This window comes from Odontesthes bonariensis, chromosome 20 (genome assembly GCF_027942865.1).
Source record: "Odontesthes bonariensis isolate fOdoBon6 chromosome 20, fOdoBon6.hap1, whole genome shotgun sequence".
In the NCBI taxonomy this organism is placed as follows: Eukaryota; Metazoa; Chordata; class Actinopteri; order Atheriniformes; family Atherinopsidae; genus Odontesthes; species Odontesthes bonariensis.
Genome location: NC_134525.1, coordinates 9615399 through 9639694, shown reverse-complemented (window position 1 = coordinate 9639694; position 24296 = coordinate 9615399). Strand labels below are relative to the sequence as shown.

At 42.0% G+C, this 24296-nt stretch overlaps 1 protein-coding gene across 1 annotated transcript in view; it reads right to left on the bottom strand.

Moving 5' to 3' along the window:
• LOC142369902 (F-box/LRR-repeat protein 7) overlaps positions 1–24245 on the bottom strand; it is a 34354-nt gene extending 10109 nt beyond the window's left edge. Inside the window, exons 1-2 of the mRNA XM_075452311.1 lie at positions 23602–24245; positions 17682–17771 (exon numbers count right to left, since the gene is read on the bottom strand). Of these exons, the coding sequence (XP_075308426.1) occupies positions 17682–17771; positions 23602–23638 (127 nt within the window). The 5' untranslated portion in view covers positions 23639–24245. The remainder of the gene's footprint in view (positions 1–17681; positions 17772–23601) is intronic.
• Between the last annotated feature and the right edge of the window lie 51 nt (positions 24246–24296).

The following is a 24296-nucleotide window of genomic DNA, read 5'->3' as shown; positions in this document are numbered from 1 at the left end:
GAACATCTGTGCAGTTTCAATAGCACAGGTGGTTTAACCTGGCAGAAACTGGTCCGTAAAGATGGCTCCGGATCGAAATAGAAGTCAGTAAACAGAATTAAGACGTGAGGGAACGAGGGAAAAGCAGCCCAAAAAATGAATTCCCTCAAAGAATAATGTGTCGTATATATGTAGAAACCACATATTATACATTTTCATCTTCGTTAAATCCGATTATGAAGTTCTTTCAAAGCCCATGTAGAGCCCTAGGTGAACAATATCTATAAATAACACAATATACAGACTACTACTAATAACTAATTGCTAATAAACTGGTGCAATGCATGAACAGATAAATCAAATGATCTTTCAAATGATCTGAAATTATCTTTATTTAAAGAAATGATCGTGGGTTCCAATTTAAATCCATTTATTTGCATGAAACCTGGAGATCTTAGTAACTTTGTGGTAATAGTAGCCATTTTTAAACGGATTACTGTCAACATATAGCCTGGGAATTCCCATGCTCCTTTGCGCTCGATTTCATTCTCACTGCAAAGTCAGCCTGGAAACCACCGCCCTTATTTTTGCCTGAGTTTGGGAACCAATCACAGAACCTGGGGAGGGGGCGGGGGGGCAGCAAGACGATGACGACGTCCATGCGCTACACCGAAGCTTGTAGAGTGTTAATCCAACATGGCAGCGGACACAACGTTACCGTTCGATGCAGCCTTAGAAAGTGTTTCGGAGTAGATTCACCGGGTCATTTGAACCGTGACATCCAGCCAAGTAGCCCACCTGAAGTTTTTCCGATATTGGCTGAACATCAGCTGAGTTACTGAGTTATCCCGAATAGCTTAGTACAAGCACTAATGGAACCTGGCAGTATCTCCAAAATTACCACACTAAAATCACATGCCATGACACCAAACTTCTACAGTAGTACAAATATGGTCTGTACTCACAAAACGATGCATTTGGAAGTTTGTACATAGTCCAGGAGTTTATTATTATCAACACAAGCCTGATAGCTTCTCTGCAGCTAAAGCTGCGTCGACGTCACTTCTGGGAGCTGGGAGCTTCAAAGTAAGATGAGGGTTGATCTACTACTGTGGACAACAAAGCAAGGCTGCTCAATTTCTCCATTGATAAAATAAATTCACAACTCTACAACATAAAAATTCATGTAGAATAAAGCATATACTTTGTTGTCTACAGTAGTAGATCAACCCTCATCTTACTTTGAAACTCCCATATCAAGGAAGTGACGTCGACGCAGCTTTAGCAGCAGAGAAGCTATCAGGCTTGTGTTGATAATAAGAAACTCCTGGACTATGTACAAACTTCCAAATGCATCGTTTTGTGAGTACAGACCATATTTGTACTACTGTAGAAGTTTGGTGTCATGGCATGTGATTTTAGTTTGGTAATTTTGGAGATACTGCCAGGTTCCATTACCGCTTGTACTAAGCTATTCGGGATAACTCAGTAACTCGGCTGATGTTCAGCCAATATCGAAAAAACTTGGCTGGATGTCACGGTTCAAATGACCCTAGGGTGAATCTACTCCGAACCATCACTTTAAGTAGCTTAGAGCGCAAGTTTACTTTTATTTTACTTTTTTTTTCTTCTTCTTCCTCATCGAATTTCTGTCGTCATCTGGTATAAGTGATACAATTGGCTATGAATCGCGCGCAAAGCAGCATGGGAAGAACCAGACGCCATTTGATAGACATTCGTAGCGCCCAATAAACGGCTCTAGGCATTCGTAAACCACGCCTCAAATACGAGAAAATGCACACCTAGTTCCCAGACCACCATCTCATCGAGATTGTGGACGCGTCAGCCAGGCTAGTCAACATACATCACGTGGCTCTTTGTGAGTTTTTTGGAAATGACAGAGAGAACAAGTTTAAAATGGACCTCTGGATATTCTGTTTTAATGTCACTGTTTTCCTTTTTTACTGCAGCACGAAATCGTTTAAGACAAACTGGATTAATGTTACCGATTAAAGTCTGTGTGGAGAAAGGGAATGAACAGAGCTTTCAAACAAAAAACTGAATTAAGCAGCACAACCCTACAGCTTATTTAGCTCGTATTTGTTCTTATACTGACAGAGAGGAGAAAAACATTGTAGAATTTCTCCATCATCATCATCATCTGAACAGAAAAACTGAGAAAACTGAGCCTCCAGTGGAGTCGATAAAGTGTGGTAAGTCTAACATGTTGTTTTAAAAACCAAACTGGCTGAAGAAACAGCTGTGGGAGCATCATATAAGAAGCAGACAAAGCAAATCCCAATTCATCATGTACTAAAAGGCACCGCCTTGCTTTAAAAACCCTTTTATATACGCTTAAAAGCAAGTGAGCCTCCTGAATCCTCTAATTTCACAGTAATCAACTTCTCCGTTTGTTCACTTTCAACTAAGAATTTATAATTACCGCTCAAGGTTCACATAACCGCTCTGAGTAAGTCTTGACCTTTAAACAGACCCATAAATGAAACTCGAGTTGGAATTCTTTCCATTCACAAAAGCAAGAAGGAACTTTGTTTTTATCCAAACCCAGTCAACGTGGATGTGATGTCCTTCGGGTGTCGTGGATGAAACTGTGACAGCTACTGAGTTTTAATCTGAACATAAATATCTCCGTGACAACAAGTCCCCTCTGACATCTGATGAGATCGACAACCTGCAGTAAAAAGCCAGTTAGCGGAGCCTTGCAACTCCAAACTTTAAGAAACAAAGAATAAACTTTCCCATCACTTCCAGTTGCTGCAAAAATGTTTATGAGTTAACCAAGGGTGTCGTGTTTTATATCTCAGTATTACTGCAAACCTATCATTAACAGAACAAATACCACGCAGCTGTTAAACTTCTCTTGAAAGCAATGCAAGTGCAGCTGGTGGAAGATTCAGTTTGGTTTAGGAAATCAGAGGAGAAGAGTGGAACATCTGGTCTGTACCCCGGACAAAGAACAACTGAGCAGTGGTGAAGTGAAAGAGAATCTCATGCGTTCTGAATGCACACACAGCCACAGCAAGGCATACTTGGCTGAAATCATTTGCCACTAATGCTCGGTCTGAGCCGATCCGCAGTGGTGCTGCAGCAGGATCTCATTAACATCAACTGAGCTTTACTTCTGAGGCACATCTGGATGGTGCTTTCATACCAGAAGTTTTAATGTAAATCAATCAGAGTGATCAATGAAACGACAAGATGACTACGCTGCTAAGAGTGATGCCGACTTAATGACGAAAACCCGATGAACTTAAAAAATTAGCACGCAAAAAAAAAAAACCAGCTATGAGGCCTTCATTTTGAAGGCCTCCAAAGAGAAAAACGGAGCGAGAGAAAAATAAAAGAGGGAAGATAAATTGGCCTGCAAAAAGAGCCTGCAGACTTTACCAGAGACAGAGACAAGTGCACAGGCAGGGTCAATCCAGACTTTGACGCAGTCTGGTCATAAACTTAAAGCCATAGGGATTCCACTCAGGATCTTGCAGTGCCGTGAAGCTCTGCTAAGACCCTGTCTGGAGCTCGGAGGATTATTACCACTGCATCTGGCAGAACAGACCAATCCATTACCTCAATGCCATTAGCCCTGTGACATGTTCCTGCTCCGCAAACTTTGCTGAGTCCTCCCTGCCAAGAGTGTGAGGGAACCAGGGATGCTCATTTTCTACTCATGAGAAAGAAAATCCAAATCCAAATCAAGTGAGGTAGAGCTGAAGTGTAAATGAAAAGTATCAGCAAACAGAAGACAACCAGGCAACAGGGATTTGACTGAAACTAAAACCAAAAACACAAGTGATTTTTCAGCTCGCTCTGGGTTTTTTTTTTTTAAGGGGAAACATCCGACTGAGACAGAGAACTGTTGGGATGAAAAACATCTGGGTCTGTCTCAGGTTTTATTGAATACATGGAAGTTGATATTACCGTACAGTGTGGCGGCTTGGCTATCAGCAAAGCCTTCGCTACAGGAAGATCTGACGTCACAGCACGACCTGAAAGACAATAGGCCCTGCTGCTTTCTTCACAATATGCACACTTGGACAGGAAATAGACTCCTTCTCTCCACACAACCCCCATGGCTCCTGTTCTCTGGGGCAGCAGCTATTCTCACAGTCTCAAGAAGATTTTTTTTAAAGACTGTGCAGCAACATATTTTCCACCCAACGCAGCTCATTTCCTAAAAAAAGACGTTTTCTACCTATTAAAGCCTTTCGAACATGTCCGCCCTCCACTTTTGCCACTTAATAAATCCTCAGCTGAGGAGGACAGTGGTTGGTCAGGTACACTAAAGCCAGATTTGAGGGCAACGTCACTCCTTCAATAATGGGTTTTTGTGCTCGTCGATTCACCACCGATTGCCAGAACACAGATGGACACGGGTGGCAGTTTGGACTCCAAAAGTAATTTGGCATCATTCGATGCTTACCTGGCCTTTTGTCAAATTATGTCATTTCTTACAGGTTGTTAAATCGGGATGCCAAAGATGGGGCGACTCATGTACAGTTTATTCTTTTTGGCGTCGTGGTGTGAGGAGTGAGGAGTGACAGTTATGTCAAATGACAGACGAGGGAAATGTGGCTACATATGGCACGCAGAAGAATATTAAGCACGGGTGGAAAAGTGAGAGCTGGCCCAAATGTTTGATTTGGTTGTGATGAGGAGCAAATATAATGATATAATGTGGTTAAAGTGAAGTTCTGGAAGTTTTGTGGTTGTAAACTCCTGACAAAAATAATTCACAATTATGTTCATTTCCAATTCTATATTTAATTATGGCACTCCTCAAAGACTAGCTTTCCATGGCTTAAAGTAAAAAATAAAAAAATAAAAGTTATACTGGCCCTCTTTGCAACCTGTCAACCCTTTAAGGCTCTGATTTCCAGAGGCCCACTTTCCTCTGATTGGACAGTTTCCAGAGGCCTGCTGCAGGTCAGCACTTTGCTTGTGAGCCATTTTTAACATGAGCCTTAGGAATTCATACTCCATAAAAAACCATATTACAAGGAGGTGGTATTTATTATGAAATGTTCTAGCACTGCAGAAACAACACCAAAGGTCTATTATCAGCTTTGGTGGCAAAGTATGCAGACTGCAGCTAAAGGGATACCCAGTGCACCATCCTCCCCTCAAAAATATAACAATCCTTATTCTATAATGGAAATATAACCATGAAAGCTATTGGCTTTCTGTGGTGGTGCATCAAAATCAGAGGACAAATCGGCTGCTAACAATATAAAACTGAGCTGCTGTTTCATTCAGGCAAGTAGCTTCTCTATTTTAATCTAACTGTTTGGCTTAAGCTAGAAAAGTATTTGGTTTAGACACAAAACTAAATATGGTTGGCCAGCCTAACCAGAAAAGCTGATTTTGGGTGGGTCAGCAGCACGGCCTGGAGAGGGACTCATGGCCCAGTGGAGGTAAAGTCATGGTAAGTTCACAAATGTGAGATCAGGCTGTTCATAAAACATCAGTTCATCCCTTCAATAGAGAATGCGAAGGTCATGCTGGGACAGGAGCACCATTTTGTAAGGATTGCTCTCCAGTTAGGCTACCTCTGCCTACTGCCATTGGTGCCTGGATAATGTTTGTTTTGCTTGGATGAAAATGGACAAATTTGACTGAGAGGGCAAGAGATCAAGAAAGAAAAAAGTAGAGAGATTCAGAGCCACTGAGTGCAAGATCGGCTCATCAATCAGCAGTTATTTACCTGAAATCTGGTCCCCTGGGAAAATTTAACTCCCCTTTTTTGGTTAATTTACTAAAGTAAAAGGATGATAGTAGGTACCTCAAAATACATTCAGCAGTGTTTTTATTTATAGAGTCATATACGGTGGGTTTTAAAAGTCACTATATTGATAATAAAGATGTGGTTTGATCTTGAATCTCATTACAAATATTTATTTTTAGATTGCAGTAGTTTTTTTATGTTTAGGATTTCATAATGAAGCTTAGAAATAGACTGAGATATGATTTTGGAAGCTGATCCTACAGAGTGTAAAAATAGTATCCTGAAGTCAGAATTCATACTCTCAGAGTAAGCTGGAACACAATGTGACATCTAATGATTCATATTGGTTTTAGGCACTAAACAGTCTCCAGCTATGTGCTGGAGATGCAAATTTATTGTGTATGAATGCCAGTATCAACACTCATCGTAATCCTAGGCCGTAACTTTAATAAAAAGAGTTGACAAAACTCACACAAAACATTAGAAAAGGATTAGATAAGACAATGATTACACTTGTCTGCATGCTAAATATGAAGCCAAAGCTAGCAAACAGTTTATATTAGCATAAAACTATAAACAAGGGAAAAATAACTAGCTTAAATCTGTACAGTGTTAAAGAAAAAAGCATTTAAGAGCAACAAAACACAATTTGATATTTTATTTAGCCAACAAAATACAATATACAGATAATAAGTCAAACTTATAGACATGTATACTTGTCTCTTTTGACACTTAGCATATTTATTCATGCTACGTAGCAGAGTTTAAACTACGCTAACTGAGTTTAGCCATCAGCCTATAATGAGTTATCAAACTTCTAATACAGGTCAAAAAAGTAAAAAAGCATAGGCTACTGTGTTTTTCAGAATGTTCAACTACTTGAGGGAAGGAAAATTACTGTAGATTATCACGTTTGTCTCACCATCAAGTTTTCTGTAAGTCTTTGTAGAAGGAATATACAGTGGAGATTTCTGTAGCTATTGCTTGTAGATGATGGTAACATTTAACATTGGTCATTCATAGATGTAATTGTTTCTTATAACTAACAAGTTTGCATCTTTAGCCCCCCACCCCCCCAAATATACGGCCCCACATTAGAAGGCAAAAAAGTTTTGACAACAAAAGACAATTAGGGAATTCATGTATCAATCATTGTTCATTTAGGGCTCATTCACCAAATCTAGAATCACAATTCAAAATATATCTTATAAATCATGATTACGTAACACACAATTTATCCTACCAAGGCTCCTTGGAGAACAATATTTTGAGAGAAATGTTCCCCATTTTTGTACCATTGCAACTATAACCACAACTGACACTTCCCCGGTTACGCAATGAAAGAAACCAGAGAAAGAAACGAGGGGAGGGGAAGTCCAATGTGTTGGTTCAGCTGGCCCACAACTATGGCCATATTGCCACATAAAAAGCCCAAAGAGCCAGGTGGATCACAGGAAAAACATCACTCAAAAGCCAAAATCTATAAGGAAGCTTATGTGCGTTTCAGCCAGGTGGCGTATTTCCAAATTCCTGTCAAACATGCTCCTGTAGTAGACCTGGAAAACGTGACCTTGTCGAAGAAAATGGCAAATGGACTCAAAACAAAAGGGCTAGCGCTCCCCCTCCCAACAAAGGTTGAGAAGATTGAGCAGTAATCAGAGAGGAGTTATGAGATGGAGAGATCTGCTCACTGAGCGGCCTTTCCCTCCCCCTCCTCCTTTCTCAGTAAACTGCAAGCACTTGTTTTTCTTTTTTTTCTTTTCTTGTTATGTGCTTTTTTTTTTCTTTTTTTTTTCTCAGATGTCCTGGCTCTAAAGCCAGTAGAGGAAGGAGGAGGAGCGAGAACAGCTGATGGAGAAAATCTAGGGAAAACAGCAGTGGCATTCTTTTCCTCTGTGCGTTCTGCAGAAAGACTCTTTTCAAGAAAGATTAGAAGCAAACCACTTATATCTCTAACAACAGTTGCTGTAGATTTATCATACAACCACAGGATGCTCCATCGGATCAAGTCAAAGTGGTGCAAAAATTCTTGAGGCTAACCTTGAGAGCAAGTATTTCACCCATGAGATGAGGCTGTCAAAAAAAAAAACAGATGCCTCCATCTCTAAGCAGACTTCTTTCTCTGCCTGTGAACATCAACGAGAGCTGTTCTGCAGCAGAGCAAATGCAATATTTTCACAATCTGAAAAGATAAAAGCTTGGAGTGCAAGAAAACAACTTAAATCTTCACTCTGCAGTTGGAGTGTCCCAGCGGCAATGACATGCACAAACACTTCTCTGCAGAGTATTTCAATTTTGGCATGACAAAAGTCAACAGTGAAACACTATATATCTGCCTGAGTAAACACAAGTGGATGGGTCGTCGGCATGCGAGGTTAGTTTACAGATGAAGTGTGAGGGATTCGTTGCTCCTGGGAGGGTTAAAGAATATTAACATATTGGAGACATGAGATTTCTGAGCGGAGCTGTTTAGACTGAACATCTGACCTTTACAATGCCTTCATAACGTTAATGTGGGGAAAATCAACAGTGTTCATTTTTACACTGGAACGTGTATTTGTCTGTCGCTGATAATGGCCAAAACATACACCCCTGTGATGTAAGAGTTACAGAGCTTTCAGACAGACTAGTTTGGTCAGACCCTTGCTTCAGTGCTGTAACTGAACTCAACTGAAAGGTGGGTCTCCATTCACTCTGAGAGCGCCATTCGCTCTTGCTGCCACATATCTTGAACTGAGCCCACAGGATGGAGATCAGAAGAGACAAATGAATTGAATAAGAACATGAATACTAGTGTAAAAATGTAAATAACGACCCTTTTTTTTATGCCGTTGTGTAAACAAATAAAAGTGAGACATTCCCCGACCTTTTCCTGTGCTCTTAAAGTACCCATGAAAGAAGTTAGAGGATTTCTGTTTGTCTTTTCTATAAAACCCGAAGGTAGGCACGGCGTATTCCTCCAGGATTCGGCTCGGATACGACTAAGAAATTACTTTTTTTTCTCAAATTTTCGGTCCAGATGACGATGTGTAGGTCACACATTTAGCAGGAAATCCCAAAGGCTACATCTTTCCTTCTGCTGTCCCCAGCACCGACACCATGGTGTTTTTTTAGAGATAAATAAATGACCTTGTTTGAGTACAACTGAGACTCCAGCAAAAAACTTCACTTTGGTATGAAACCAAACCAAAAGGTCATTAAAGTCATTAATAATTGAATTATAGCTTAATTCCTTTCATAACCGCAGCCAGTCAAAATTTGCCTGATTCTGGTTGGGACTTCTTGCTGGAAGTAGACATTTCTCAATGACATACTGCATGTGATAAGCATGTAGTGGACGGCACATAAATCTTGGCAGCCTTGTACCGCTGTGCTGGAAGTGGTATGGAAGGACAGATTAAGCTTTTCCTTGTCTCTTTTATCTCTGTTTCTTTGGTGCTTGGCAGCTAGAGAGGAAGTCAGCATGTTCATTGTTCCCACCACTTCCCACCTTCCTGGTGCCATTCTAAACAGGTGGAGGAACTGACCCCCAAGCATGGCTACTTCGACATGATCAACACCCCTAAAAATCTGTTTTACGTCATTGTTTAAACTTCAGCTGATGCCGACCTGTCTTTAGGAGTTAAAGGCTGAACATCTTGTGCTGCTGTCGGTTTGGTTCTTACTCTGCCGGAGCCACATTCCTCTGGTACCCTCAGTTGGGCTGTGCCAAAGCAAATCCTTGAGGCCCAGACAGGGTCAGAGAGTAACCCCTGCTGCGAGATACTCAGTTTCATCCCACAGGAAGGATTTACTGTCCAGGACTGTGCCTTTCAGTCTGCAGCTAATAAGAAACTCAACTGGGTCAGGCCACCGCAAAATCGTCTAAATAATAACCGAAAACAGAGACACTCTGCAAAAAGCTGCCAGACGACTGCCCAACTCAGTTTGTTTTCAGGAGGAGAGGGAGCGCAACTTCCTCGTGTTGATTTTGTGGGAATTCATACTGGATCAGTTAGTGAAAACAGGCGATGCCTTCGTTTCCATCGGCAGACTGATAATAGTCCTGGAGGATACTCAGTTTTAAAGGAGATCATGACATCTTTTCGAGTCTTGTGATGGAGTAGTTTATAGAAAATTCAAACAGCCATGTTGAAAACTGGTCTGGTCTCCGGCCATTTATTCTGAGGGTCTCTGGTTTGAATCCTGGACAAAGTAGCTCCAAAGACAGGCTGTATCCATTAAAGTAAACCCCATATTTAAAGTGATACTCCAGAGTAGATTCAACCTGGGGTCATTTGAACCGTGATATCCAGCCAAGTAGCCCACCCGCAGTTTTTTCGATATTGGCTGAACATGAGCTGAGTTACTGAGTTATCCCGAATAGCTTCGTACAAGGGTTAATGGATCCTGGTCCGTATCTCCAAAATTACCACACTAAAATCACATGCCATGACACCAAACTTCTACAGTAGTACAAATATGGTCTGTACTCACAAAACGATGCATTTGGAAGTTTGAAAATAGTCCAGGAGTTTATTATTATCAACACAAGCCTGATAGCTTCTCTGCAGCTAAAGCTGCGTTGACGTCACTTCAGGGAGCTGGGAGCTTCAAAGTAAGATGAGGGTTGATCTACTACTGTAGACAACAAAGTATATGCTATATTCTACATGTTTTTTTATGAATTTTTTATGTTGTAGAGTTGTGAAATTATTTTATCAATGGAGAAATTGAGCAGCCTTGCTTTGTTGTCTACAGTAGTAGATCAACCCTCATCTTACTTTGAAGCTCCCAGCTCCCAGAAGTGACGTCGACGCAGCTTTAACAGCAGAGAAGCTATCAGGCTTGTGTTGATAATAATAAACTCCTGGACTATTTTCAAACTTCCAAATGCATCGTTTTGTGAGTACAGACCATATTTGTACTACTGTAGAAGTTTGGTGTCATGGCATGTGATTTTAGTGTGGTAATTTTGGAGATACGGACCAGGATCCATTAACCCTTGTACGAAGCTATTCGGGATAACTCAGTAACTCAGCTCATGTTCAGCCAATATCGAAAAAACTGCGGGTGGGCTACTTGGCTGGATATCACGGTTCAAATGACCCCAGGTTGAATCTACTCCGGAGTATCACTTTAACTGTATAAAGTTGCATAAAATATGCAAAAAATGTATCCAAACTTGTTTACGGACACGGTGACTGAACAAACATTACTTCACATTGTAAGCAAGTTCACAGCATAGGAACACTCTGCTGTGTTTCCTGATGTCACCAAACAAACATTTGAACTAGGGATGGGCGAGTTAACTCGTTATTATCGCGATAACGCATTGATTATTTAATGCCGATAATAATTTTATCGCGCATTAACGCATTTTTTTTTTTTTTTTTAATTTAAAAAAAAATTATTTTTGGGGGGCTTTTGTGCCTTTAATGGATAGGACAGTTCAGAGAGACAGAAAGCAGGGGGCAGAGAGAGGGGGAACGTGAAGGGCCTGCTGCGGAACCGGCGGATCCACCAAACATGGAGAAGGGTACGGAACGTTTACTCGGCCATTTTAATCTTAAAGTTCTTCCAGGCAGCGGAGTCGACAGAACCAAAGTCATCTGTAAACACTGCCAAGTTGAATAGTCTTCTCAGCGTAGTAGTTCCAGTCTAAAATATCACTTAAAGGTAGGGTAGGAGATCCTGGATTTTGAGTCCAGCGAAGCTGCATTTTGAAAATACACCGGTAAAAAGTCCCAACCCTTTTCTTCACTTTCCCCCTGAAGGCACGCCTCTAGAGTACATGAACGCGCACGAGCACGAAGGTGCACGAGCGCTGTTCTGACAGCAAGCATCGATCGTTGCCGTATTTAGTATTTAGTGTTTAGTATATGCTAACTATACGTTTAATAATGCTAGGTGCTAGCCAAGCTGGCTCTAGTTTAGCTTCCTGCCAAGCTTCTGGACGTTCACGGAGCAGGGTACGCGCACAGGGAGAAGGAGGGGGAGGGAGGAGCAGATTGCAGTTTGATAGACGGCATCAGAATCCAATCATTGTGAACGGTCCGTTCACAATGATTGGATACTGTTTTTCCTAGATTGTACGTTCTAGAGGCCACTAAAACTTTTCATATTTGTGTCAAAACTTTTAATTAATTGGTTGCAATGGGGGTGTGAAGAGTATTTCAAGCAATATGTAAAAAAATGTTCCTGAAAAAGATTCCCTACCCCGCCTTTAAAGGCAAAACACACAACTGATAGCAGCAAGTCATTCAAGGAAACAGACAGTGGAGCGAGGCTTCTACATAAAAACTACAGAAAGATGCTGATGTTAAAAGTGTGTTTGCACAACAAATGTTATGGCACTTTCATTCATATGGCAGCACATTTAAAATAAAACTAAATGCTAAAAGCTATACACTACTTTTGGATTAATTTTTGGATTTTGCGTACAAATGCGATTAATCGTGATTAATCAGGGAAATCACGTGATTAATTAGATTAAACATTTTAATCGTTGCCCAGCCCTACTTTGAACACATCGCAAATACGATCTCCAACAGAGGAATATGATGCACAATCGACCCCTGCACAAGAGGACATAACATAGTTCTTTAGTGCGTTTTACACTAAAAAGCCAGAGTTTAAGCCTAATGCACTGAAGAACAGTTACTTTCACCTTACGTACGTCCATTCAACATGTGGCCTTAAATCAGGCACCAACAGGCTCTGAGAGAATGTGCTACACTGAGACGTATCACTGGCATGTTGGATGTTCCTCTTTACTTCAGCATTAACATGGGGTCTCTGGTCAGTTAAACATAGAGCGACTAGAAAATGCCTTGATCAAAAGTGGCAGAGATAAAGCGTAACTACTCTAACTACATTAATGCAGCAGTGACCTTACTACAGTAATGCGACAGAGTGGGCCCGATGAATACTCCCAGTGTGTGGTGGGGAAACAGCCCAGACTGCTTCCTGATTAGTTTAGTGGACCACAGGACAGGGTGGGCAGGAGCTGTGTGATCTTCCACTGAGTGTGAGTATCCCAACGCGGGTCTGCATGTGTGTATATTCGTGTGTGTGCGTGCATGTGTGTGTCATTCTAAGGAGGGGGATTTGACTGTGGCCGTGGTGGTTCCAGACCATGTAATTACTCCCACTTAGCATGGAGAAAAAAACTAACAATTTCAGTCATAACACAGTTGGGAATTATGGTTTGGATGGCGCTGGCTATAGCGTTTACTCGCTCTGTCTATATATTCCTATCTGCACAGGTCGTGCTCCAAGAGGACACATTTGGGACAATTATAAATTTCTCCAAAATACTCCAAAGTTTTACTCCAGAAGCCCCTTTGGTGGACGCATCAAAGTGAGTCAGCGTTTCCAGGCGAAGCCAAACGGCCTTCAGAGAGCCGCCTCCTTTCACAGCACACTCACACATGCATCTCACCCCACATCTCACAAGGCTAATTAGTGAATTAACCCCACTCAAACAAAGTAATTGACACGCATCATGCGTGAAACTGAAAGAACATGTGATGCCTCGTGAGGAGTTGGCCTTGAGTTCTCTTCCCTCCGCTCCTGCTTCTCTCTCTGAGAAACACCTTGAAATCTTCAGCTGAGTGACAGCTATAAACACAGGCTGGAGCTGCTATTTGTTTTCTTGTGGGCAGCGCCAAACCACGACGATACTACATTCACCATGCCAGAGCAAATTTAAGATTGGTGATGACAATGCACGAGAGGAACAGTGGGAGTGTATTGTATATGAGTATGAGTGTGCAAAGCAGGCCATGAGTCACAGAAAATGCAGCAGGAAGGTGGAGGGATGCAGTATGGGGGGGTTGAGGGGGTTGAACTCGTTATTATTAACTCGCTAATTATTTAACGCCGATAAATATTTTATCGTGCATTAACGCAGTTTTTTATTTATTTATTTATCTTATTTTATTTCATTATTTAATTATTTTTTTGGGGGGGTTTTGTGCCTTTAATGGATAGGAAAGTTCAGAGAGACAGGAAACAGGGGGCAGGGAGAGGGGGAACGACACGCAGCACCCCTGTTTTATTATTTATTTTATTTTGTAAAAGTCTGTTGCTCACAGACTTTTATTTTGTAAAAGTCTGCTGCTGTCTGCTGCGGAACCGGAAAAGAAAGTAATCGGCGGATCCACCAAACATGGAGAAGGGTACGGAACTTTTACTCTGCCATTTTCATTTTAAAGTTCTTCCAGACGGCGGAGTCGACAGAACCAAAGTCATCTGCAAACACTGCCAAGTTGAATTGTCTTCTCAGCGTAGTAGTTCCAGTCTAAAATATCACTTAAAGGCAAAACACACAACTGATAGCAGCAAGTCATTCAAGGAAACAGACAGTGGAGCGAGGCTTCTACATAAAAACTACAGAAAGATGCTGCTGTTAAAAGTGTGTTTGCACAACAAATGTGATGGCACTTTCATTCATATGGCAGCATATTTAAAATAAAACTAAATGCTAAAAGCTATACACTACTTTAGAATTCATTTTTGGATTTTCCGTACAAATGCGATTAATCGTGATTAATCGGGGAAATCATGGGATTAATTAGATTAAACATTTTAATCGTTGCCCAGCCCTAGTTTTTAAGATTTATTTTCATATAATGGCTCAAATCTATCATTCAAATGTGTTGTAAATGAGCTACAGGGTGCTCATCGTGATTTCACTGACATGTTTTAAAACCGCTTTATTAAACATTCAAAGTCAGGATCGGATCATATGAAATGGGAATGTAATCGTCCAACTTTGCAATTCAGCTCAGCTGAAAACAGAGTTTCACTCTTGGAACATTCACACATCTCCTCAGTCCTCTTGCTGGATAACATAGCATCAATCACGAGCTAAAAAGCCATTTTTCCTCCAGGAAAGGGTGGAGACCACAAACAGAGCTACAGTTTGAGTCATAAAGGTCTACGTGAGGATTGGGCCATCATCCAAAGTGAGTGGCAGCTTAACACCTGGAGTGTGTGTGCTCACTTATGTTTGCTTACAATAAAATTAGGGGTGTATTGGGCTTCTCTGTAGCAGGCTATGAATGTACTACCAACCACACACCCACCTCTGCTAACCCCATCCGATTTCAACATCCATCACCATGTTTAGTGAAAGACATCATTCTATGCCAATCTGGTGGAAATGACCCAACCCAGCCCATCTCTTCCCTACAGTGGAGCACTCTTGCATCCTTAAAGCCCAAACTCACTTTGGTCATCAAGATGTAACAGTAATGAAGAAAGTGATGAAGAAAATTATACAGATGAACCTGAATAACAGCAGCCTGCAGGAACCAAACATTGACCTTGTAAAGTGATCTTAAAAACACCTGTAACCTGGGTATCACTCCTGATTGCTGATCAGCGCTTCTTATCAGAACTTTTACAATAATATCAAAGCAAAAACAGGACAGGCTTCAGGTCCAGGCTACCATACAGGCAGAAGGCCCACCCCCAAAAATAGGGACCTGGACACCAGCCCATTAGACTTATCAGCTTTATAGGGTTTGATCTGTGGCCAGAATAATCCAACTCACTTTGCTTTCCATCGAGAATATATTCCCACTTTCTACCTCTTTGATAATTAAAATCTGTTTTCTTGGTTCTAATGGTGAAGATGTTTGGGTTATATCAGTGTTTTTAATAATAAAAAAAAAACAAAACACATTTTGATATATTGTCAGCAGTACGGCTGAAATATATCTTTTTTTATGTTCCGTTCTGGTAAAAAAACCTTTTTCTTTGACTGGCAAATGGTTCCAACTGATCTATGCACGAGGCAGCTGTTGACAGAAGGCTTCAAAAAGCCTCAGCCAGCTGCAAAGTATTTCTGAACCATTACAGTGAACATACAGTTTACATTTGTAACACATACACTCCTGACAAAGATTTCCCAAAAGAAACTCTCCAGGCTGGAAGATTGCCTGAGCAGGAGGGAAGGATGACGAGGGAGCCAGAGAGCTTTGTGGAGGGAAGTAACAGCAGCGTCCGAGCGTTTCCACTCCCTACACCTTCACCGTCACTCACTCTCCTGAAGCACGCACACATCCCTCCAGTGGCGCAAAAAGTGGGTATGCACCATATGGCATAGGGGCTGCACCAGAGGGGGCGCCAAAGCGATATGGGAAAAATAATTTCGAATAGGCATGTCTTTATTTAACAGCTTTTGTGCATGTGTAAATAAAATGATCAATAACAGAGACACTAACTTATATCTACAACATAATTATAATATTTGAAAAATTACATTTTCGCTAGTTCCGCTAACGGAAAGGGGATTTAAGTGACTTTGAACGTGGCATGGTTGTTGGCGCCAGATGGGCTGAATATCACATCTGAACGCACAACACGTGGAACCTTGAAGAAGATGGACTGCAGCAGCAGGAGACCACACCGGGTGCCGCTCCTGACAACAGGAAACTGACAGGGCCGGTTTTTGCAATGGGCAATGTGGGCGGCCGCCCAGGGCGCACTCTATGTGAGGGCGCACGAGCGCAAAAACAGGTATCTTTTTGTACCTTTTGTATTTAAGATTATATATAATAAAATAATACAAATAATATTATTTGTTTAATAATACAAATAATATAATGGGGGGGGGGGGGGGGGCAAGGGATGGTAATAAATCTAGCCAGGTCCGCCTCTGGAAACTGAGAATACAATTCACACAGGCTCACAATAAGCAATAGTAGATTGCAAAAACGCTGCCTGGTCTGACGAGTCTCCATTTCAGTCGCAGTCGAATTAGTGGTGGAACAGAAAAATGACATTTCCGCTAGTTCTGCTAATGGATTAAATTCAATTTTGGGTAGTGCAGCTACCACAGGGGTCTCTAAATTAAACAAAATAACTGACATTTACCCTTAAATTGACCCTTTTTACGCAAAATGAGCTTTGCAAGCACAGACGCAGAAAATTGCAAGCTCGTAGTGCTAATTGTTGAGGATGGGCACAAGGGATGCTCCAAACAAAGAGGCAGCCGGGATAAACACATGTATCCATAATCAAAAGCAAGTATATTTCTGGCCTAAGAATGAATGAATAGAATCCTTGGACAACAAGCAACACTTTGCAGCCCGTTTTCTAGGTTTACATGAAGCCTGAGCCTCACCTGTTCAGTTGCTCGTTTACACAAACATTAATCTCATGTGCCTTTTTCAAGCTGTATGACAGAGTCATTGAAGTCTTTCTGCATAAAGAGAGGAGGATGGATTTAGTCTATAAATAAATAATCAGGAACTCTTGTGAGTATTTTATATTTTATTTACATATAAATGATGAGTCGCTCTTAATACGCAAAATGCCTCTCATAATTCATTATTATGAACATCCTGCCGCTAAATATATGTTAAAAAAAAGAAATCAGAAGGAAACCTGCAGAAGAAAGTCTTCTAACAGCTGTCTCTCTCTGTTTATTTGCATTTAGTGGTAACATTGATACATTAAGTACAAACTGTTGTTCAGATGTTGGACATTTTGCATTTAATGACTTGCTTCAAAACAAAAATAAAAATAATTCCCGAAACATGGAAAGTGTAATGTTTACAATAAACTATTAAGTCTTTATAGGCCATACTTGATAAATAAGATTCATGGAGGGGGGGGTCATGCGTCTGCATACCCCTCAGAAAGTAGGCTGCGCCCCTCCCTCCCTCCCTGCCAGCGCTTTGAGCCTGATACGAATACAGTTTAGATAAGCATTCTTCCACAATGAGAAGTCAAAAGTGTGCGTACGTGTCCGTGTGTTTCTTCCCGTTCTTCCAAAACAAAGCTCAAGAAATTCTGAAAGCTTTAAAAAAAAAAAAAAAACTTCTGAAGGGAGCTGTGAGTTTGTTTTCAATTTGAGCTTATCCCAGGAACACACAGGTTTCTCTCCCAAAAAGGCAGCGTCGGGAGGAGGAGGAGGAGAGGAACAAGGGAGGGCAGTTTGGTTAATGAGCACCAGATGCCTTACCTTCGGTGGTAGCCACATTCTTCGGAGCTTTGGTTGGTGTGTGATCTGTGCTCGAACTTATGTCAGAGGAGATGCTTGAGCTCCCTTTACCTACAAGGAAGAAAAGCAAAAGTGTCTGGATTTACTGTAACAGGACTGAGATGACAAACTGACTTTCTGATGCATGTTTTCATTTATTTGATGACACGTTTAAGCCTCTGAAAACTCTCTTTCATTTAAGAAAACAGTCTTCTGAAGTTTAAACTCTGAGGAGAGTCGGTAAGAGATAATTCCACTCTAATGATGTATTTAATCTGGTTAGGAGGCTCGGAGCTTAAAGACAAATAAAGCCTATCCCTCCCTGCTTTTTTCTGACTTTTATGCTCCTCAGCTGGCTGGTCTTGGCAGACGCACAAAGTTTTTGCTGATTTGTTTGAGTTAGTATCCATTTTTGATATCTGGAAGAAGTATAAAGTCCCCTGAAATCCTTCTTCAGTCTTCACTTCCACACAGTACGAGTGAGGAAACGCTCTGGAGGAAGACATAAGCATTTAATGAATGACTACATATCATCGGCAGCATACTTCTTAGGTCACGGAGTCCGTACAGCCTCTCAACTGCCACATCAAAGTCCTTTTTATTGGCTTTACATAAATTCCAAACTCTTCCTTTATGAGATGTGTTTGTTTTATGGATGTAGGATTTATATTTTTTCATAACGACACAGGAGCTGTAAATAAGAATAAACTAATAAAAGCGAATGTGTGCCTATGCAGCCGGAGCACGGCGGCCTTCGCTGCCGTGACTGCAGGCAACTCGCGGAGAGGTTGTTTATGGCATTTCATTCCTTTGTCAGATTATAAATGCAGCTTTGTGGCTTTCCTGAATGTAAGCATGTGCCTTTCAATGAGCACGACAGCCCGGGAAGGTGCTCTCAAACAGTCCCACCCACATGCAAATCAAGCACAGCGACACAAACTCCACACCTCCCGGAATAAGTTGTGAATATGAATGTTGAGGAAAAGCAACATGTCGCCATATTCAGCCATCACACAGAGCCGAGAGCAACACTCTTATAGGATGAGCATGAGGGACACTCTGAAGTGCTGGCTCATTATATTCAGATATGTTCTGAATATTCCAGAGCTGTTTGGTTGCGTTTTTCTATCTTTTGTGGAAAAACGAGCTTCCAAAAAGCTCCCGCTCCCTGTCGTATGCTTATATAATACGCTGCTGGATGGTTGCTGCATAGTTGAGACTCGTGTGTAATTAATTGTGGAGATACACACTTGAAAACAGATGTGGACTGATGGCTTGCAGAATTCTGCACTTGTAAGACACCGGTCTCCAACACAATAAAGCGATAATAACCGCACTGCTATACTTTAAGTCAGCAACAAACCCATTAAAGCTGTAAATCTTAAAAAGGGCACTTGGTTGGCTTTGCTTTGCTTTCGAAAAGCAACAAAAGAAAAAGCAGCTGCACCACGTCTTCTAATGCCCACATTATCCAGAATGCTGCTCCTCTGCAGGTGTTTTGTGCAAGTAGCAGATATTTTGCCTCCACAACTCCCTCCACTTTAAAGAAAAATAAACTCCAGTCCCTCCTTGTGTTGACTCAAGCAGCATCACTCAAGAGAGTTTATCAGAGTCCGCATACCTTTCTCTGGAGCCCCAAAAGGGTGTATGCGGTTGCCTGTTGACGTTCAAATTTCGATGCTTTGCAGTTCAATGTTCTGATGGTCTCGAATCAACTCACAACACTATAGTTTGCATTGCTAGTGGCAGAATTTGCCATTCACTGTCAACAGATCGGAGTGTTGCAGCAGCCGGTCCGGTGTTAACGTGTGCGGCTCGACGACATGACCTTAAAATACTTTTTATCCATAGTACACCATGCTCTTAGGCTAGAAAAATAGGACATGAAATGCATAAAAAAGGACAAAACAGTGATGTTAAGACCTCTCTTTGGGGAGGGCTTCTGATCACAAATACAAGCAGTTTGTTCAGAGGAGATAAGAGTCAAAGTTTGCCTGCTCAGAACTGCAGTGAGGACAGGAACTAGCATGCATTTACAGCTCAAACATGCTGTATTACTGATAAAAATGCTGGATATTTAAAGTCCTGCTCCAGCACTTCCTCATCCATCACCTTCTATTTCACTTTCAGCAGCGCACCTGTACAGCCGCACCTTTTCCAATGACTTCCTTCCCAGGAAAGAGACCGTCTGCCCAGGACTCATCGCTCCGGAGGAGTCTGTGAAGTCCTAAATGGAGTAGCTGCCTCTCTGGGGAAACACGCTGCTGCTGCCCCATAGGTTTTTAGAACCGTGTGCCAAACACAGAGTGTTTTTTTCCCTTAAAATACAGATTTGTGTCCGGGTTGCTGGCGGCGCTGCTCGTGGCTTTTTTCCCCCCCGACAGGGACAGAGAGAAATCCCATTAGGAAAAATAAACTTATGGACATGGCTTCTAATACCAGCTGTGTCTCCTGGATAAATGGCTGGAATAGTGTCAGTCTTTCAAATAAGTTTAGCGGCAAAACCCAGTGGGTTTTCTTTTTGGGTCAAACTCAAGAGCGGGGAAGAGGAGTCGCTGCAAGGGTGAAAGCTCTTTCTCTCAGGAGACGACACCGGTCTGCCTTGCTTTGCATCATCCAGAACTGGTGGAGAACCTCAGCCGGTGGACATGCCTGCTCAAAGTGGTTATGTCTCCCTGATAAACTGAATCCACTTTATCATCTTTGGACAAGACATGAATGCTTACAGAACCTAATTCCATGCTATCACAGTCATAAACAGCACGTGTCATGTCTGCCACTTTAGCAGCAGCTGCTCCATCTCGCTTGTGCGAGCTTTTGCTGGTTCCTCCAAATAGTCTACGTAGAACATTCAGGCTGTCTGAGCTCGCCATTCTAAGGCCGTGGGGAGCGCTCTGCGAATTCAAAAACAGAAATCCTTGGGATATGTCTTGAAACACATAAAAACACCATATGGAAAAGGTGAAAAGAGTAGATTTTACGCAGAGAGACTTAAAGGGATAGTTCGCCTCTTTTGACATGAAGCTGTATGACATCCCATACTAACAATATCATTTATGAATTTTGACTTACCCCCTGCTGCGTCCTGTGAGCCGAGTTCCAGCCTCGTTTTGGTGTTGACGAAGGTAGTCCGGCTAGTTGGCTGGGGCCACAAAAATAAAGCGTTTTTCTTCTCAAAGCAATATGCGTTCAAAAGAGTAATACATTTGCATCACAAAATCGTTCACCAGAAAAAGTCAGACCTCCCAATTGCTTGGCGCTATTTTCTCTCCTTTCATATCACTGCGGGCTGTGTAGACCGAGCAGACCGAGCAGTCCCCTGCTTCCGAGCAGTAAACACCGTAACAGGTGCGGCTGTCGGCAGGCGGCAGCACGCAGTGATATGAAGGGAGAGAAAATAGCGCCAAGCGATTGTGAGGTCTGACTTTTTCCTGGAGAACGATTTTGTGATGCAAATGTATTACTCTTTTGAACGCATATTGCTTTGAGAAGAAAAACGCTTTATTTTTGTGGCCCCAGCCAACTAACAGGACTACTTTCATCAACGCCAAAACGAGGCTGGAACTCGGCTCACAGGACGCAGCAGGGGGTAAGAAAATGTTCATAAACGATATTGCTAATATGGGATGTCATACAGCTTCATGTCAAAAGAGGCAAACTATCTCTTTAAAGAGATACACCAGAACAGCAACTGGTGTATTTCAGTTTTAACCCTTGGCTTTTTTTTTTCCATCACGCCATGAGCAACCACAAGCCGATTTCATGCAATGACAACTACAATATTGTGAGGTAATTATAGAGCATAAATACTTTCATTTGCAGCCACTAAACATGTTTACGAGCATCAAAATCTCCCACGTGTGTCAAGAAGTGTGGCTCCGAAAAATCAAATTATCAGCCTCGAGTGATGTTGCTCGAGTCAGCATCAGTTAAGTCTGAAGGCAAAGTCGGAAAAAAGGGGGGGCCGAGGACAGCGAAAGGAAACCTCTGCAGCCTGCTCCTCAGGAACACTTCCCCGAACTCGAAGCATTAGGCGTCACAATCAGACCCCCACTTAGTCTCCAGCCAAACAGCTGGAGCCACACCCTCCAGACAACCTGCCCGCGACACATTCGAGTGTTTTGAACAGTGTAAAACCTCAGAGAGATCTTCTCAAAAACATTTGGACATCTTTCCAGTGAACCCATAAACTGAGGATAACGCTGAAATGTTGTCTGTCAGACACTACATACACGGGAATGTGTGCTTCCATTTTAAAGCTCCATAAAAGTCAGCTTCAGCTCAGCGTTAGAGACTCTGCTCATGTACCTTCACAGACTGAATTCTAAGGTGGAGCTAGACCACATGTTATTTCCAAAGATCACGAGTTCCAACCTTTTCTCTGGCCTTATTGACTTAGGAAGAGAGCTCATTGGAATGTTATTTATACAAACATCTGCGCTCTGGGGGCAGGAATAATGGATTTGGTCGAGCTGGGCCACAGTTTCCTTTTCTGAATGCTGAAATGTGTGCGAGAGAAAAGTGGGAATAGCATGAATAGAAAAATGCAGTCGAAACCCTGTTTGCAGGCGCTGGAGACTGCTTTGGCCGCCCAGCTGGGCTGATATTCTGCGTTCATTGATGCCACATGTTAAAGACTTCAGGTTCAGAATGTCTTAAAAAAAAAGAGGGTTTAATGTTGTGTTTCATTGAATCTGAGTGGCATTCCTGTTAAATGAAACTGCTCTATGAATACATCTGTGAGACAGATAGTGAACGCATCTCATCAATCCTTGGGAAATGACTGTTTTAGTCAGAATTTATTAGTTCCTTGAAGTGCCGAGCAATGGGGATTTTATCCTTTTTGTTCACTTGTCCTCTCAGCTCTCCAGTTTCTGATGTTCAACCTAAACAGATTTACAGTCCCAATCAGCTGCAGGGGCTACTGAACATCATAAAAACTCTATCAACTCGACTGTTCATTTTGCATAAAAGATCAAGGTGAATCCGCAGCAAGAAACTTCAGCTACGGCGTTTATTAGTGTGGCCCTCAGTGTCTCACCAGGGTGCCAAACGCATCAGACATATTTACATATTTTTACACAGATCATGTGGCCTGACCAGTATGCACAAAATGGCCTCCAAGTCCAATAACTGCAGGCTCTGGGATTGTGGACAAAAATCTCTGGAATTGGCTCTTATCAAGACACCCAAACGCTCGTGTCCTCTGGTCCACCTCGAGCTGACCTGCAGGGAAACGCTTTTGCTTTAAAAGCCAGCAGGACACAGACTGGGCTCCCAGGTGGGTCAATGTGCTGCCAAGCCAGTCATATATGAAGTTTAAACCACCTTCACATTACTCATTTAAACTTGAGCTTTTCAAGCCAACACCTGTGAGGTTTTTAATTATCCTCCAGGAGAAGTTTGAACTCAAACCTAAAACACAAAAAGAAGGAAGAGGAGTCAGCTCCCCGAGACATGGAGGAGATTTAAAACGAATGAAAATATGACCACCAGATGTCACTCTCCTGTCTTTTATGAAAAATATAAATGTTGCACATATTCAAAAATGCATTTAAAAAAAATAAAACAGCTAATTGATGTTTGGCCTCAAAAAGCAACATGAGCGACGTGGGGAATGGGTTCAAAGTGTGCGCGCACACCGAGAGAAAGCTGGAGACCGAGGAAATGAAAGATAAAGTGAGTGGTGCTAGTTTCAGGCAAAGCTAACTGATGTCTGGGGATAAACTCGAGGAAGCTCAAACCCTTCATGCTCTTCTATTTTTAGTGCCCGTCTTAGAAGAAGTCGCAATAATGACGGCCGCTTTTCCTCCCTAGAGTACACAGACTGAGATTAAAGGGTGGTCTCCTCAAAAAGGAACAGAAATGAAATGGGTTTTAAAGTAACTGTGGCAGCACTTACCCTCGCTCCCGTACTGTTTTCCATTGTTCGCACCCATTTTAAAGAATACATAATCTATACGCAAAAACTCGGGTCATCAAGCTGAACTCCAGAGTAAAAAAGGCAGTCTGTCCATAAAGATAGGCAGCACGGGCAAGAGTTTGGTGCAGGGCCGTTAGATCTGACTTCAAATAGTTAATCCAGATGTTGAACAGAGGACGCCTGAGCATTACGCAAACCTAGAATCCAGACTTGTGCTTCCAGCGGTGGAGACTCTATATGTGAACATCCGCAGCCTCTGAGCTGGTGGACACACACACACACACACAAAAAAAAATCCCGATTTCTAGGGAGGTCGGTGAAAACTTGGTGAAGTTCCCTAAATGGTAAGCAGCTGTTTATCAGGCTGAGTGCGGGCAGTTCTAGAGGCCAGACAAGTTTGCGAGGACGCGCAACTCCCGTCCACTGGATTGGGATTTAAAGAGACCGCAGACCAGAGAAGGAGATGTGGATATAAAAGAAAAAAAGATTCGCCCCAAAAACGGACCGAAAACTATGAGTCAGGAGTGATGAAATGGCCCCATGTTACAATGCAATGTTGCGGCCGATTTGGCTCGAGGAGCCCTCAAAATGCGCATAAACTCGGCTCAAGTCGACACCCAAAGAAGTTATTCTGTTAGATACTTTACAAAATGTTTAAACCCAAAAGTTACCAG